Here is a 13778-nt window from a genome sequence, read left to right as displayed (position 1 = left end):
GTTTGAGTTAGAATAGCCTGAACAGAAACATAGAAATTCAAGAAAAATATCGAAAGAAAATGACCCAAATAACTAGAAACAAGTAAAATATTTTGTGAGTATTGGATAGAATAGTCCTTTACTACGTAATGGTACATTTGAAATATAAATAATAATACTAACTTAGTTTACTACCACAACTGTCAAACTTCATGAGATAAAAAAACTTCAACATAGATTCCAAACTAAGATGAACTACCGTTTCAAAACTTTTTGGTAGCAAATCGCTTTTTTCTGCAATGAGAATTGAAAGAAAAATATCGATTTCATTTTTTGAATTTTTATTCATTTACAAAGACAAGATTTGTAATCTTTTGGATTTTTATGTTCATGGCCTTCCCAAACATATTCTCCTATGACATTCTCAAGTTTGGCTGGCTGATATGCGTAGAAGTAATGATTCAAATATGGCGGATTGGGATACTGATAAGCTGACATTGTGGCATAAAATTCTCTTGCGTAATCGACCATGTTCTTTCTGAGTTTATTATAGAACTTCTGCTTAGTTTCGCCCACCTGAAAAAAATATTACAATAAATTCTTAATAAAGTGATAACATAAAACAAATAACGTACAATTCTGGCCACAGTTTTAGCTTCTCTCCAAGTGTAATTAGTCGCTTCACAAACACAATGTACTGGTAGTTTCGGATATGGTATTGTTCTTCTGCATATCGAAATGTGATTCCATAATACTTGACGTGTCCGGAAATTTCTCACTGAAAATGAAATATTTGTACCTAGACATACATCACATTTAAATTTGAATTAACTACAAGAAAGCTTATCGTTGTTTATTTCCTCTGGTATTCATAACTAATATTGGTGTGTTGTTAAATTGGAAAGTATTTGATACCTTTCTGCCAAAATGATTTCATTGATATTTCAATGATTTGTTGTCGTTCTGAATCTATCATTTTGGTATCTCAACTACTACAATTAATGAAGTTGTAGTAACGACTAGTCTAAAATCCACAAAATCTACAAACGCTCAACGATCGTGTTCATCTTCAGCAACTAAAAGTTAGTATAATAATGTATATTTTTCCTTTAGACCACATATTCACAATCAAATACATTGGACATCTGTCACCAGAAAAAAAAATACAAAAAATATTCCTCAAGAGTATAAAAGCTCCTCTTCAATAAAAAGTCCTCAACTGATTTATTAAACAAAGGATTATTCTTTAACTGCTTGATTTCAACAGGTATTGCATTATAAAGTTTAATACCCATGTACCTGGGTGATTTCTCATAGCCAGTCAATTTGTGTCTTGGTATTGTTAAATCATGCATATGCCGAGTATAATAATATGATTGTCAATTATAATGTAAAAGTGTGAATGTTTGCTTTAACATATTTCAAAAACATATACAGAGGCAATAGGTAAAACTTTTAGTTTTTCGAATAACGGTCTACATGATGTTCGACTATTTACTCCACAAATGAATCTAACTGCTTTCATCTGCAGTTTGACAACTCTATCCATGTATGAGGAGGATCCCCAAAAATATAAAGCATATGTGATTCTAGATCTAAAATGACTAAAAAAATTATAGGATATACCTATTTCTTCAATATATGTTGCTCTAAGTCTAGACAAAGCATAACAAACAGATGACAAGTTTGAACAAGTTGTTGATGTGATGTTACCAATTCAAATTACAGTCAACTAAGACCTAGAAATTTTGTGAAATTCACTTGTTTTATGAATTGAGAATCAATTCTCACCTAGAGGCACTTATCGCAATGGTCGATAGTTCTTTTTTACCGAAATTTCATGAATTTGAAATTTCATTATTCATAAAAAGTTCATCATTTGCGAATCAATCAGAAATTCCCGACATATCATCACGTGCTACAATCAAAGCATCGTGAATGAATTCCAGTACATGAAAGTGTGTTATCATCCGCAAATATGTATTACTAAATCCGATGAATCAGCAATGGCATCAGGAATGTCATTAACGAATATTAGAAATAGCAATGGACCCAATATTGATCCTTGTGGTGCACCACATTTAATTTTGAGTGAGTATGAACGCACATTACCTACTTCAACTAGAAGCATACGATTTGACAAATATGATCTTATCAATTGATGAATTTGACCCGTCAAGCTCAATGAATTCATTTTATTTAAAAGAAGATCATGTGAGACCAGATCGAACGCCTTACTTGAATCCATAAAAATTTCACCCGGTCTTCTATTTTCTCATTAAGTTCAGAAATGAAACTCATGATAGCTGATTGAGTTGATTTATTTTTTCTGAAACCATGTTGGCGATTTGTGAGTAAGTTATGCTCAACTAAAAATAATAGTAATGAAATTGGACTATAGTTTTCCGTCATGATATGTTCACCCTTTTTATACAGCATTTCAATTTTCAATATATCAGGAAAAATACCATCCTGCAAACATAAATGAATTGTGTGGGTTTAAACAAGTGTTTACCATGCTACAGCACATTTTATCAAATTGGATGAAATGTTATCAACGCCTAGTGAATATGAACTCTTCATACCGTTTATGATTTTAAATATTTCATTCTCAGTAACAGGTGTAACAAACATTGAGAAATTTTATTTTTAGGATGTCGAATATTAATTTGATGCGTATTACGGATTTTTTTACAAATTTCAGTTGGAAGATAATCATTAAAATGATTCGCCAAAATTTTAGGGTCATCTTCGACTTCATCATTTATTAATTTTTCATTTCTAATATTTTTGGATGAACAGGTATTGTTTTTTATTATATTCCACACAGACTTAAACTTGTTGGTAGCGTTTTGAAAATCAGTTATATTCTGTTTTTTAGCTTCCTTCAGTATATTTGTATAGATAGTTTTTTATTTTCTATAATAGGATCTATAATATCCTCCGTACAGGAAAAGACGTACCTATCAATATAAAAGGATAATATGTTGATGAAAGTATCAAAAGCTGAATTTACAGAATGAGCTTTATAAACATTTATCCACGTTTCTATAGATATGAGATATAGCGGTATGTGTTGTAATTATTTAGCCACTATCTGAAAGTGAAGTATGATCTGAAATTCCGAACTTTATATGAATAATTTAATCCTAACAACGATCATACTTTACTAACTCTATCTATTATCAACTACTCAACTAGGTCTCTCATACTAAATTTCTCTCTCATACTTAAAATAACAAACACCGGACTCTCTTCTGTTTTGAATATTTCAATAAATTTATTAAAAAACTTTTATTTGAATACTTGTTGGGTGTGAAGGAAGATAGTGAGAATTCTCGGAACTTTCAACACACATTAACTCGCTGGAGAACTGGAAGAAGAATAGCTTCTAAAGTAGTTTGCTTTTCGAAGAGGAATTCTCGCAAGTTCGTTGAAGTCAGGAATTGGAGTAGTCGAGTTCCTTCAATTTGGCAATGATATTGGATCGTTATTGGGATTTTATGTGAGATTCCTATTTTCTGAACACCCATTATGGTTTTCGAGACACCGGAGAAAATATTTACGGAATATTTCAAGTGAGTTTTGTCCAGTTCTGTTTGTATGATTGAAAATATAATTCTTATTTTATTCCAGAAGATTTTTTACGAAGAAAATTGAAGGAAAAACTTGTTCGATAAATATTTTCTTCCAGAAATTAACGTAGAAAATTAACAGGTGAGTGTCTATATTTGGGATTCATCCACGAAAAACTATGATATTACTACATAATATTTAGCTAATATTTATTAATTTTAGAAATGATGAGCGTTCTATTATCCTTTTCCTTTTTCTCCTCCAATCACAAAATTTATCAGAAGAATGAAAAAGAAGTGATTCCTGTACATCACCAGATAAAAGCGTAAAGGGTTTCAAAAAAATAGGTTTCATTTTGATAAAAAACAACGAGTACCTATATTTCATAAGAAATCAATGGAAGTTTATTTCATTGAAAGAGGAAGATATGCCATTAACGATGGTAAATGATATCAGCCAAATGGCCATCACGGCAACGTTTGCAGCATCATATCCTTTACATGAATATTAGATCATAGCTCGGTAGCGCAATCCATTCACCGTATCAGTTACATCAGCCCCATTTTCGAATAGGTAAAGTCCAATCACACCTCCTCCAAATACCAAACCAAACATCAAATAGTAATACATTGAGGATGGAGAAGCTTTTAAACAATTATTCTCGATTTTTTCGTGTCCTAAATGCGACAATTCTGCTTATTAACGAAGCTTCTGAAGTTAAAATGGGCCTCATTACTGAAGATGATTTTTCTAAGAAAATCTGGATCATTTTGATGTACAATCAGTGAAGATACGACGTTGCTGGTGTGATCGACAAACAGCAGTTTTAATGAACTTTTGAATACAGTTTACTTTTTGTCCAGTTTTCAAAACACCTTCTATGTGTTCCTAGTAGCTCATTAGATTTTACGAGACTTTTATCTTACATACATCAGTGCAATCTAAGAAGCCTGTATATCCTTTACTTACACCCATCATCATAATTCCATTTCTTCTTCATCCTGAACTGCATCCATAACCAAAAGTGAGGCAATCTTTGACAATCGGGAAGTCTGGCCAATGGATAACCGTCTTCTGCTAATCCTTTCAGCAATTTCTAAAACCAAATTTAAAGTTCAATCAGCACGCAATATATTTTAATATCAAATGCTCAAATATTATGAATCAGAATGAAACGGATATTTAACTTTAAATACATAACATTATAAATAAAGCAAGAAATCCGAAACCATCGCTTGTACTTGCACCCATTTTTTAACTTATTCCATTCGCTGCTATGTAATCACAAAACTGATTACAAGGATCTTGTTGCGCCAAAATAATTTAAAACTTTCCACTTCCGCTTTTCAAATGAATTAACTTATATAAATATGGAAAAAGAATAATTGGAAGAGAAGTAAAGGCAAAATTACAGAGCATTTGTTGCAACATGCCATCCAGTTTATGGATGATCAAGTCATTGTTGCCAGAAACTAGGAATGACCATATGGAAAACTAAGTACCACCCCAATAGGTACTCAAGATAAAACGAATATCATCGAAGAATAATAAGAAAGTAGGACTTATTTTCATCAACATCGGACTCGTAGGAGAAGATAATTGTAATTTTGTATGGGACCACCTACTTCCCAAACTGAATATACATACCAAATATCATCAGAATCGGATAAGAATCTTGAAGATATGCAGACACAGACCAAAGGACAATAAACTATGCTAAGTACAAAAAAAAAATTGGGAACGGAAGTCTACAATCCCAATTCTCACAAAAATAAAACAAACAAATGGTACACAGATGGTTCTTAAATCACGACAGGTTCTAGCGCTGGAGTATTCGAGGCTGGCACCAAATGCTCACTATTGTTAGGCCGCTGTCCAAGTGTCTTTTAAAGATGCTTGCAATCGAAAAAAGGTGAGAAAAGGAACCTCGTAAGAAACTATCAGAAATGGCATGTGACAATTCGTTCTGACAGTCAAGCTACGATCAAAGCATTGACCTCACATATCCGCAATTCTGAGATGGCATTGGAGTACCGAAGAAACCTCAACGAAAAACGAATGAATTAAAAGGTCTGATTAGTCTGGGTTCCCGGTCACTCTAGAATTCAAGGAAATGAAGTGACCAACACACTTGCCAGGAAAAGGATTTTATTGACCCATAACGTTTCTGTGGTCCAGGGTAAATATACCTACAAGAAAGAGTTTCAGGAGAAGAAAAAAACCGAAAGAAAAACATCTTCGAAACGCTGATACTGTCAGATCTTAGTAGTATCTTGATATCAGCAAGAATATGCCACAACTTTTGACTAGATTCCTGGCAAGGCATTGTCGCCTCAGGAAGCACCTCATGAGAATAGGACAATTGCCGATTTTGTGGGAGGAGGAGGAAAATTCGGATCACCTGGAGACTCAAAAAGTGCTTCAGACAAGATACTTGTAGAAGTGAAGAAGTAGCCTTCTTGATGCCATCCAAGATAATGGAGTTTATTGAAACTCTGTAACTGAAGGTCCAGCTGTATTCTATGATGACTGATGGCCAGAATAGTTCTGATGAGGGAACAATATTCCATAAAGTTGCGGTGCAATGAAATCCCCCTCAAATCTGTAGTATTGGTTAATCGATCGTCTAGAGGTATTATTCGGTTACCTGGCCTTTCGTATTTTTCTCTGTGGCTTTGTTCGGGTTTGCAATAATTAAACTCTTTTTAATTATTTACATATATTTACAAAGCCACAATTACAGTACAAACACAGTTTGTACAGTACTGAATTTCGTCTTACTTACAAAACGTCTTCGATATGTTTCGTCTTCGTGTTTAATTATAGTTTCGGCCGTCTCGTCTTCAACTCGTTCGCGACTCGTCTCAATCTAGTCCGCAAACCGTCTTCACATCGTACATCTTAAGTTGACCGACTGAACTTGCTCTTAACTAGTCTTAGACTTAACTTTCTTCGACTTAGACCAAACTCGAACTGTCCACCAGCTGGAACTTACTGACCTCCCCTGAATATCGACTTCCCTTAGCACCACATATCGGGGGAAAGTACCCTCCCCTAGTCCAATAAGAGTTTTGCCGTACCGCCCACAGAGCTCTTCGCTGATTCCTGGAAATCGAATATTCTCGAAGGACTAGAACCTGATACACAGATGTGACACACCTGGTACAACCGTCCTGTTTTCGATCTTTCCCAACCCCAGTTAATCTCCTAAGATTTACAATCGAGTAATCGACCCGACTTGTCTTCGACATCTCGAAGAATTGACACTTCGTTTCTAAGTTATATACAAAAGCAATTCGTTCCCTGTAAATTCATTGAAACTGTCATGCCCTCGACACTTGAAGAAACTAATAGGTCTCCAAGCATCCTGTTGACCATCTCAATTATTTACAGGGAACAATAACTGGATCCTACAAATCTACAATCTACAAACGATTCTATTGCAGCAAATTGAGAATAATCATTGAATTAGTAGCAAATTGCAAATACTCACATCGAGATATTCCACTTGTCCCTTCCTTCTCTTCGGTATCCTCCTCAACACAACGAATCTCTTGGCCGGTCCTCCGAAGGGACAGACAGACTCCTCCGAGCTTTCTTCTTTCACCTCTTCCTGCTTCACCTCTACTACCTTCTCCTTTTTCAGCGCGTCGTCGGAATACCAAGCCTCCATGGGGCCATAGAAACATTCTTTGACGCAGACCTCGTCCACCTGGCACCCGCAGTTCTTGAAGCCACACACGCAAGGATCCGACGCGGTTCCTGAACTTGAGGGTATCACGTAACCGCAAGTGCAACCTTCCGGTGTCTGGATTGATTCATCCTCCTCCTCTTCTCCTTCTTCTAGCTCGGCGCAGACGCACGATTCCTCGCTTTCCTCTTCTTCTAAGGCGCAGGAGCAGGAGTCTGGTTTTTCTATTTCTATACCGCATGGGCATTCGCAGGCGCATTTCTCCTCTTCTTCTTCCTCCTGAAATCGTATGATTTTTGTACTATGTGTTTCCGATGCGAATCTACCGTTGAAATATTGGATAAAGCTGGAGGCTATTTGAAATAATCGGAAAAATAATCCGCTGGCCCCAAAAAATCATAAAATAATGATGAAAATATACATCTAATAGTAATATAACTGTTGAGTTTTTTTTGTCTCTAATTCTCTTTCATCCCATACTACTTCTTCTCTCATTAGTACCTCGGTAGGTACTAAGCTTCACACTCTGCTCCATCGACAACAACGCTTGAAAGATGGTATGCTGACTTTAAACGTGGTTGAAGAACAACCGACTATACTGAAGGCTCTGATCGCCTGAAATCGGCAGTTTTTTTCAGAAAATACCATAGAGTAGGTAATAAACATAGAGGGAGTATACGCAATTTTACATGTCCCCAACATGGTTTGATTACGTTGTCGCATTGTGATATATTTACAATCTTACTATACCCTCATAAATGTAGGGTAAAACAGGGAGACATGACGCGGCGGGACAGAAGACGCAATTCGATAATTCTCGTTTTTGGTACAAGCAGCGCCGGTTGCCCAAGACAGGTGCATACAGACGGTAATAATAATAATAATAATAATAATAATAACTAAAATAATATAATAACTAAATTAACACTTATTAATTCTGAAAAAGTGCCATACTACAAGTACCGACCGGAAACCATCCTGGAAAACGAACGCTATAAACTGTACTGGGATCGTACAGTTTTGACTGATAAAACAGTCCCTCACAACAGGCCAGATATATTGCTAGTTGATAAACAACAAAAGGCAGCAATACTCATCGACGTAGCAATACCTAATAACAACAACATGCGTCAAAAAGAGGTCGAAAAAATTTCAAAATATAGGGACCTCGAATTTCAGATAAAGCGCCAGTGGGGAATGATATCAACGAGAACTATTCCAATTATCATCTCAACAACAGGAATAGTACCCAAAAATCTCAAGAGAAATATCAAGCAACTAGGACTTAGTGAGTATATATGTAATATAATGCAAAAAGCTGTTCTTTTAGGTACTGCAAGGACGGTGAGAAAATTCCTAGGAAGCGAAGGACAGGTCCAAGGATCGCGTGTAAGAGGACCAGAAGTTCGACGAGAACCAGGGGGACCACAAGGACCGGACACGACCGAGCTCAGCCCTTCTGATATTTTAAATGTCTGGGATTGAGTGGGTGTTCCTCTTGGCGAGGAGTGGGAGGCCGACGGCGGGGGGGGGTCCTGCGCGTGTGGGCGGGGGTCGATGAAAATAATAATAATAATAATAATTTCCCAGGAATAGGAAAAAAAATAATAATAATAATAATTTATTGCCATCAATTTTACATGGTTCGTCAATACAGCAATATTAAAATTGAAAACTGAAAAATTCCTCCACTGAATAAAATTCATTTGCAATCAAGAGCCGATTGATAACCTTCCTGAATGCTCGCTCTGGTAAATTCTTCATATCGTTGGGTATCTTGTTGAACATCTTAGCACTCCAGTAATAAGCAGCAGAATTCTGAGTGTTTTTCCTTCTATGCAAAGGAGTTCTTAGATCATCTCTATGACGTGTGTTGATCATGTGATAAGTCCCATTTTTACGTAAGTTGGCGCCACCACGTTGTATATACAGCAGACACTCTCTGATATAAAGTGATGGAAAGATGAGTATCCCATATTTTTTAAAAACAGTTCTACAAGAATCTCTACTACCCATTTCATGCATGATACGCATCGCTTTCTTTTGCAATATGAAAATTCTCACAGCATCTGAGGCATTTCCCCACAGTAGAATTCCATACAGCAGGACACTCTGAAAATTGGCAAAGTATGCTGTTCTACACATCTCATAAGTACCACATTTCCTCAGCTCACGCAACAAATACAGAGATTTAGCAAGTCTATCACAAATATAGTCTATATGTGCAGCCGAATTCAATCTATTGTCTAGGACCACACCCAAGAATTTGGCACTAGCTTGGCTCTGTTTACCACCATATTCCAACTTCACAGTTTTATCTGCATTCAGCTTGAGCGAATTGGCAGCAAACCATGTTTTCACCTCTTCTATGGCTAGTTCTGTTCTATGGGAAAGTTCATCTTTATTTTTAGATTTCACGATGATGGATGTGTCATCACAGTACAAGCACAAGCAGTTACAATGTTTGATTGTGATGTCATTGATGTATATAATGAAAAGTATCGTTCCAAGTACGGATCCCTGGGGTACACCATATTCCACTGCATGTTCCGTAGACGAGACACTATTCAAAAATACTTTTTGGGACCTATTTTTCAAATAGGACTCCAGCAATCTGAGTACAGTTCCTCTAAACCCATGAGCATACAGTTTTTTAAGCAGGATTGTATGAGAGACTGAATCAAACGCTTTGCTCAAGTCAAAGTTGAGCATCTGCATATATTCGCCATTATCCATTCCGTCTATGACCTCATTTATAGCATTCATGAGGGCTGTTGTGGTACTCCGGCCTTTTCTGAATCCATGTTGATTCTCGTTCAATAATTTGTGCTTTTGCAACCATTTCAACATTCTATTTTTTATAATGGACTCGAAAATTTTTGACAGACAAGGAAGTATTGATATGGGTCTATAATTATCACAGCTCGTCTTGTCTCCTTTTCCTTTATAGACCGGAATTATTTTAGCTAATTTAAGTTCATCCGGAAAGTAACCTTCTCTCAAACACTTATTCACCATTAAGGATATTGGGTTGGCAATTTCTTCACATAGACTTTTCAAAATTTCAGTAGTGACATCGTAAATATCCGCTGTTTTCTTAGATTTCATCGATGTTATTATTTTCTTGACCTCATTTTCTGTACAATCAAAGAAAAAGCAGGATTTTTCATTATTCTTCGGTACGTTTTGCGCAACTTCAACTGGTTCTTGCGTTGTGAATAATTTTTCAGAAATTTTCTTGCCAATGCTAGCAAAGTGTTCATTGAGTTCTTCAGCTTGTAGTTGTTCATTTATTTTTACTTTCTTATTTTTTGAGTTTTTAGATCTTATCACTTTCCATAATGCCTTTTGCTTATTATCCGCCCTTTTTACAAACTCTTCATTTTTTTCTCTAATAGTTTTATTTATTTCTTTCCTGTACTCGTCCTTGTAGGATTTATAAACTCTAAAAGTAGAATCATCTCCCATTGATATAGCTATAGTGTAAAGAGCATCCAAGTTTTTCTTCATTTCTTCAAGTTTTGGAGTTTTCCATATTTGCTTCTTTCTTTTATTTATCTTAACTTCAGTTTCCCTTACCGGCATTGTAATGTTCAGAATATTCATAAAATGTTCATGGAATGATGAGAATGATTCCACCGCATTTTTTTTGTTCGAAGAATCGATCCCAAGACAAGGTAAAACTCTTGCCGTTAGAAAAAAATTATGTTGAAAGTGAGATATACTTACAAGATATTGGGTGATATATAGTTGGTAAGTACCTAAAAAGATTGCAAGTTTGATCCACTATTAATTAGAAATCCGCTAAAAATCGTTCAAGTTCGTTCTGACGAATTTAGTTCGAAGTTGGGTTATTATAAAATCTGTATTCACTAACCTAACTCTATCTTTCGAAATTTTTTGTAACCTAAACAGTTGCGTCATCTATCCCATGGGTTTGGGATAGATGACGCATGATATTTCGGGACAGATGACGCTTGATATTTTTTTATTTTCAGACCCAAAATACAGACTTTTTATAGTATTTTCAAAAAGAAATCCCACTTGACTGATTCCAGATAAAAAAAAAGATTGGAGAGGTAAAATTAGGAAATCGAATAGAAGTCAGAAAAAATAATTAGAAAAACATCACAAAAGACATCAGAAAAAACATACCCAAGAAGTTGATGACAAACAACCTTCCGAGAATAAAACGTGTAAAACGAAGTTAGGTAAGTTCTTCCTCTGAAGAAAATTATTACTGAAACTGTGAAACTCATGAAGGAATGGGCGAAAAAATAATTTAGATAAGTGAGTAAACATTAAGATCTATTATATTCAAAAAATTGCTGAAAAAATGAAAACTTTTGAAACAGTTTCAAAAACCCTGAACTTTTGTGGGGCAATATCTATATGTCTATGGAATTGAGTGAAATATATCACTGATATGTTTTTATTTCCGTGCACTTCATGTCAAATTTGAAACTTCATGTTGGGGACAAAATTTGCATATTGAAAATGACATATGCTCCCTCTATCTATGTTTATTACTCTGAGGAAAATTCCAACAAAGTCCACGAAATGATTTTGAGTAATCGTAAATCAAAGTTACATGAGATAGCGATGGAGTTGAGGATATCGGAAAGTAGTGTTGTTGCGTTGTTGCTATTGATCAGCGGTAGCGAGTTGCAACACCTATTTCGAATACAGTTTTTCTTTTATTTATGTAAAATATGAATAAAAGAAAAACTGTACTCGAAATAGGTGTCGCAACTTGCTCCTGCTGATCAAAAGCAACAACGCCTCGTCGATTCCAAACGCTGTTTGGAGCTGTTTGAGCGGAAATGAAGAGTTTTTACGTCGACATGTAACCGTGGATAAAAAACATGAATTCATCACTGCACTCCTGAGTCAAAGAGAGACTCAGCTGAGCGGAAAACAGTCGGTGAATGCCGTCCAAAATGTCAAACATCAGTTGGCAAGGTAATGAAAAGTTAGAGGAGCGTTGTTGTCCATTCTTCACTTTTGAAGGTGACTTTGTTGACGAATAGTAGAAGTAGAATTTTTAGTAAAAAATGTATTTCACTGGTAAATCTAGCGACTTATTGAGTGAGTGTTATCTTTCGAAGAATGAACTGAATAATTTCGAATATTTTCGGTCATTTACAGAGAGAGGTCAAGGAAATTGCAAGATGAAAGACGACAAATGTGTTTCTAGATTTGGTGATGATATAAATGTAATATCAGGTATTGAAAGGTAAAAAGCAAATTTTTTGATCTTGCACTTATTGTTTTCTTATGCTTTATTGTTTCCTCAACACCTTACATTTCTCCAAAAAGGTTATAAATGTATCAGATAACTATTTTTTATGGCATGTTACGTTACTCAACAATTTCATTGAGTAATTATGTTCTGAAGTTGTGACTTTAGATTTGTGTTCAGAAGACTGTCTTAAGAATGAAAATGAAAAATTTAAAAAAATGTATGACTAAAAGCACTTTTAAGCTTCTAACTCCACATCGCTGCTCTTCTCGATTTAATTTTTGGCACTGAGGCCATGATTACCTAGCTACGCCAGGGAGCTGTCTCGAATTATTGGGCGCGTTCAGCAGACTCAACAGTTGTCAATATTCTATGAATTTTCTGCTGAACACATTATATCAGTTTCCGCTACGGAGCGGTAACCATCTTTGGTAGCGAATTTATCTAATGCTACTTTTTGGTAACATGTTGATTAACTGACATTAGTGACAGTTGTGACAGTGATTTTGGGACGAAATTTAAATTTCAAATATAGCAATAAATGGAAACTGAAACATATACGTTTATTAACATTCTGAAATCTTACTCCAAATGAATTTTCCATATATTGAAGAATAATATAGTGATAATACCGAAAGCAGACTTGGAAATTAAAATCGATATTATAATAGAAAATTGTCTCTCATCTTAAAATAACCTTCAAGAAAGACCCACAGAACCTATTGCTGTCAAGAAAAGAAGCAACTCGTCCAGCAGAGAATACTAATGTTACCAAACTGATACCTATTAGCGGAGCTAGTTAGGCTACTAATCTTTCTGCTGAATGCGCTCATTGACATTGATTATATGGAATAATAACACAGTTCGAACATATTCTCCAGGAATCAACTCACCTCTACCGCGGACTCTTTTGGGGTTTCGCTCATCACAGTCTCATACGAAATACACTGACAGATCACTTCTTCACTGCTATTCTTGATATCTATCTCTTTTGTTGGTTGAAACGGATTTCCGCAATTCCTTCCAAAAGTCATATAGTTGCAGAGAAAATTTTTTCGACATTTAGTCATATCATCTGTTGTGCCTGCTTAAAAAATACATAATAATAGTGATTATCATTATTTCTTTCAATATTTCAAAAAATGGGGATTTTTAAAGAGGTGGGTAACCACCAATTCATTTGTGATTCGAAGATTTTCACTCTGTGAGATGAGATATAAATAAATTTCTCCTACAACTGCTATGGAGAGAAGCGTATTCTTCATAGATTACTCAATTTCAAAACTATGT

The 13778-nt window shown here is 35.3% G+C and overlaps 1 protein-coding gene across 3 annotated transcripts in view; it reads right to left on the bottom strand.

Annotated features, from left to right (window-relative positions):
• Positions 1 to 299: 299 nt before the first annotated feature.
• Positions 300 to 13778, bottom strand: part of LOC123680182 — a 29254-nt gene continuing 15775 nt past the window's right edge. For 2 of the 3 annotated variants that reach the window (XM_045617957.1, XM_045617960.1), the window contains 5 exons: positions 13382 to 13575; positions 7049 to 7525; positions 4525 to 4651; positions 615 to 757; positions 300 to 555 (listed from right to left, as the gene is read on the bottom strand). In XM_045617957.1, the coding sequence (XP_045473913.1) occupies positions 325 to 555; positions 615 to 757; positions 4525 to 4651; positions 7049 to 7525; positions 13382 to 13575 (1172 nt within the window). In that variant the 3' untranslated portion in view covers positions 300 to 324. The remainder of the gene's footprint in view (positions 556 to 614; positions 758 to 4524; positions 4652 to 7048; positions 7526 to 13381; positions 13576 to 13778) is intronic. The other variant, XM_045617958.1, reaches the window with a different exon arrangement.

The sequence above is a fragment of the Harmonia axyridis genome, chromosome 5, assembly GCF_914767665.1.
Source record: "Harmonia axyridis chromosome 5, icHarAxyr1.1, whole genome shotgun sequence".
In the NCBI taxonomy this organism is placed as follows: Eukaryota; Metazoa; Arthropoda; class Insecta; order Coleoptera; family Coccinellidae; genus Harmonia; species Harmonia axyridis.
The sequence above is the reverse complement of the archived record's forward strand: the minus strand, read 5'-3'. Positions and strand labels throughout refer to the sequence as shown.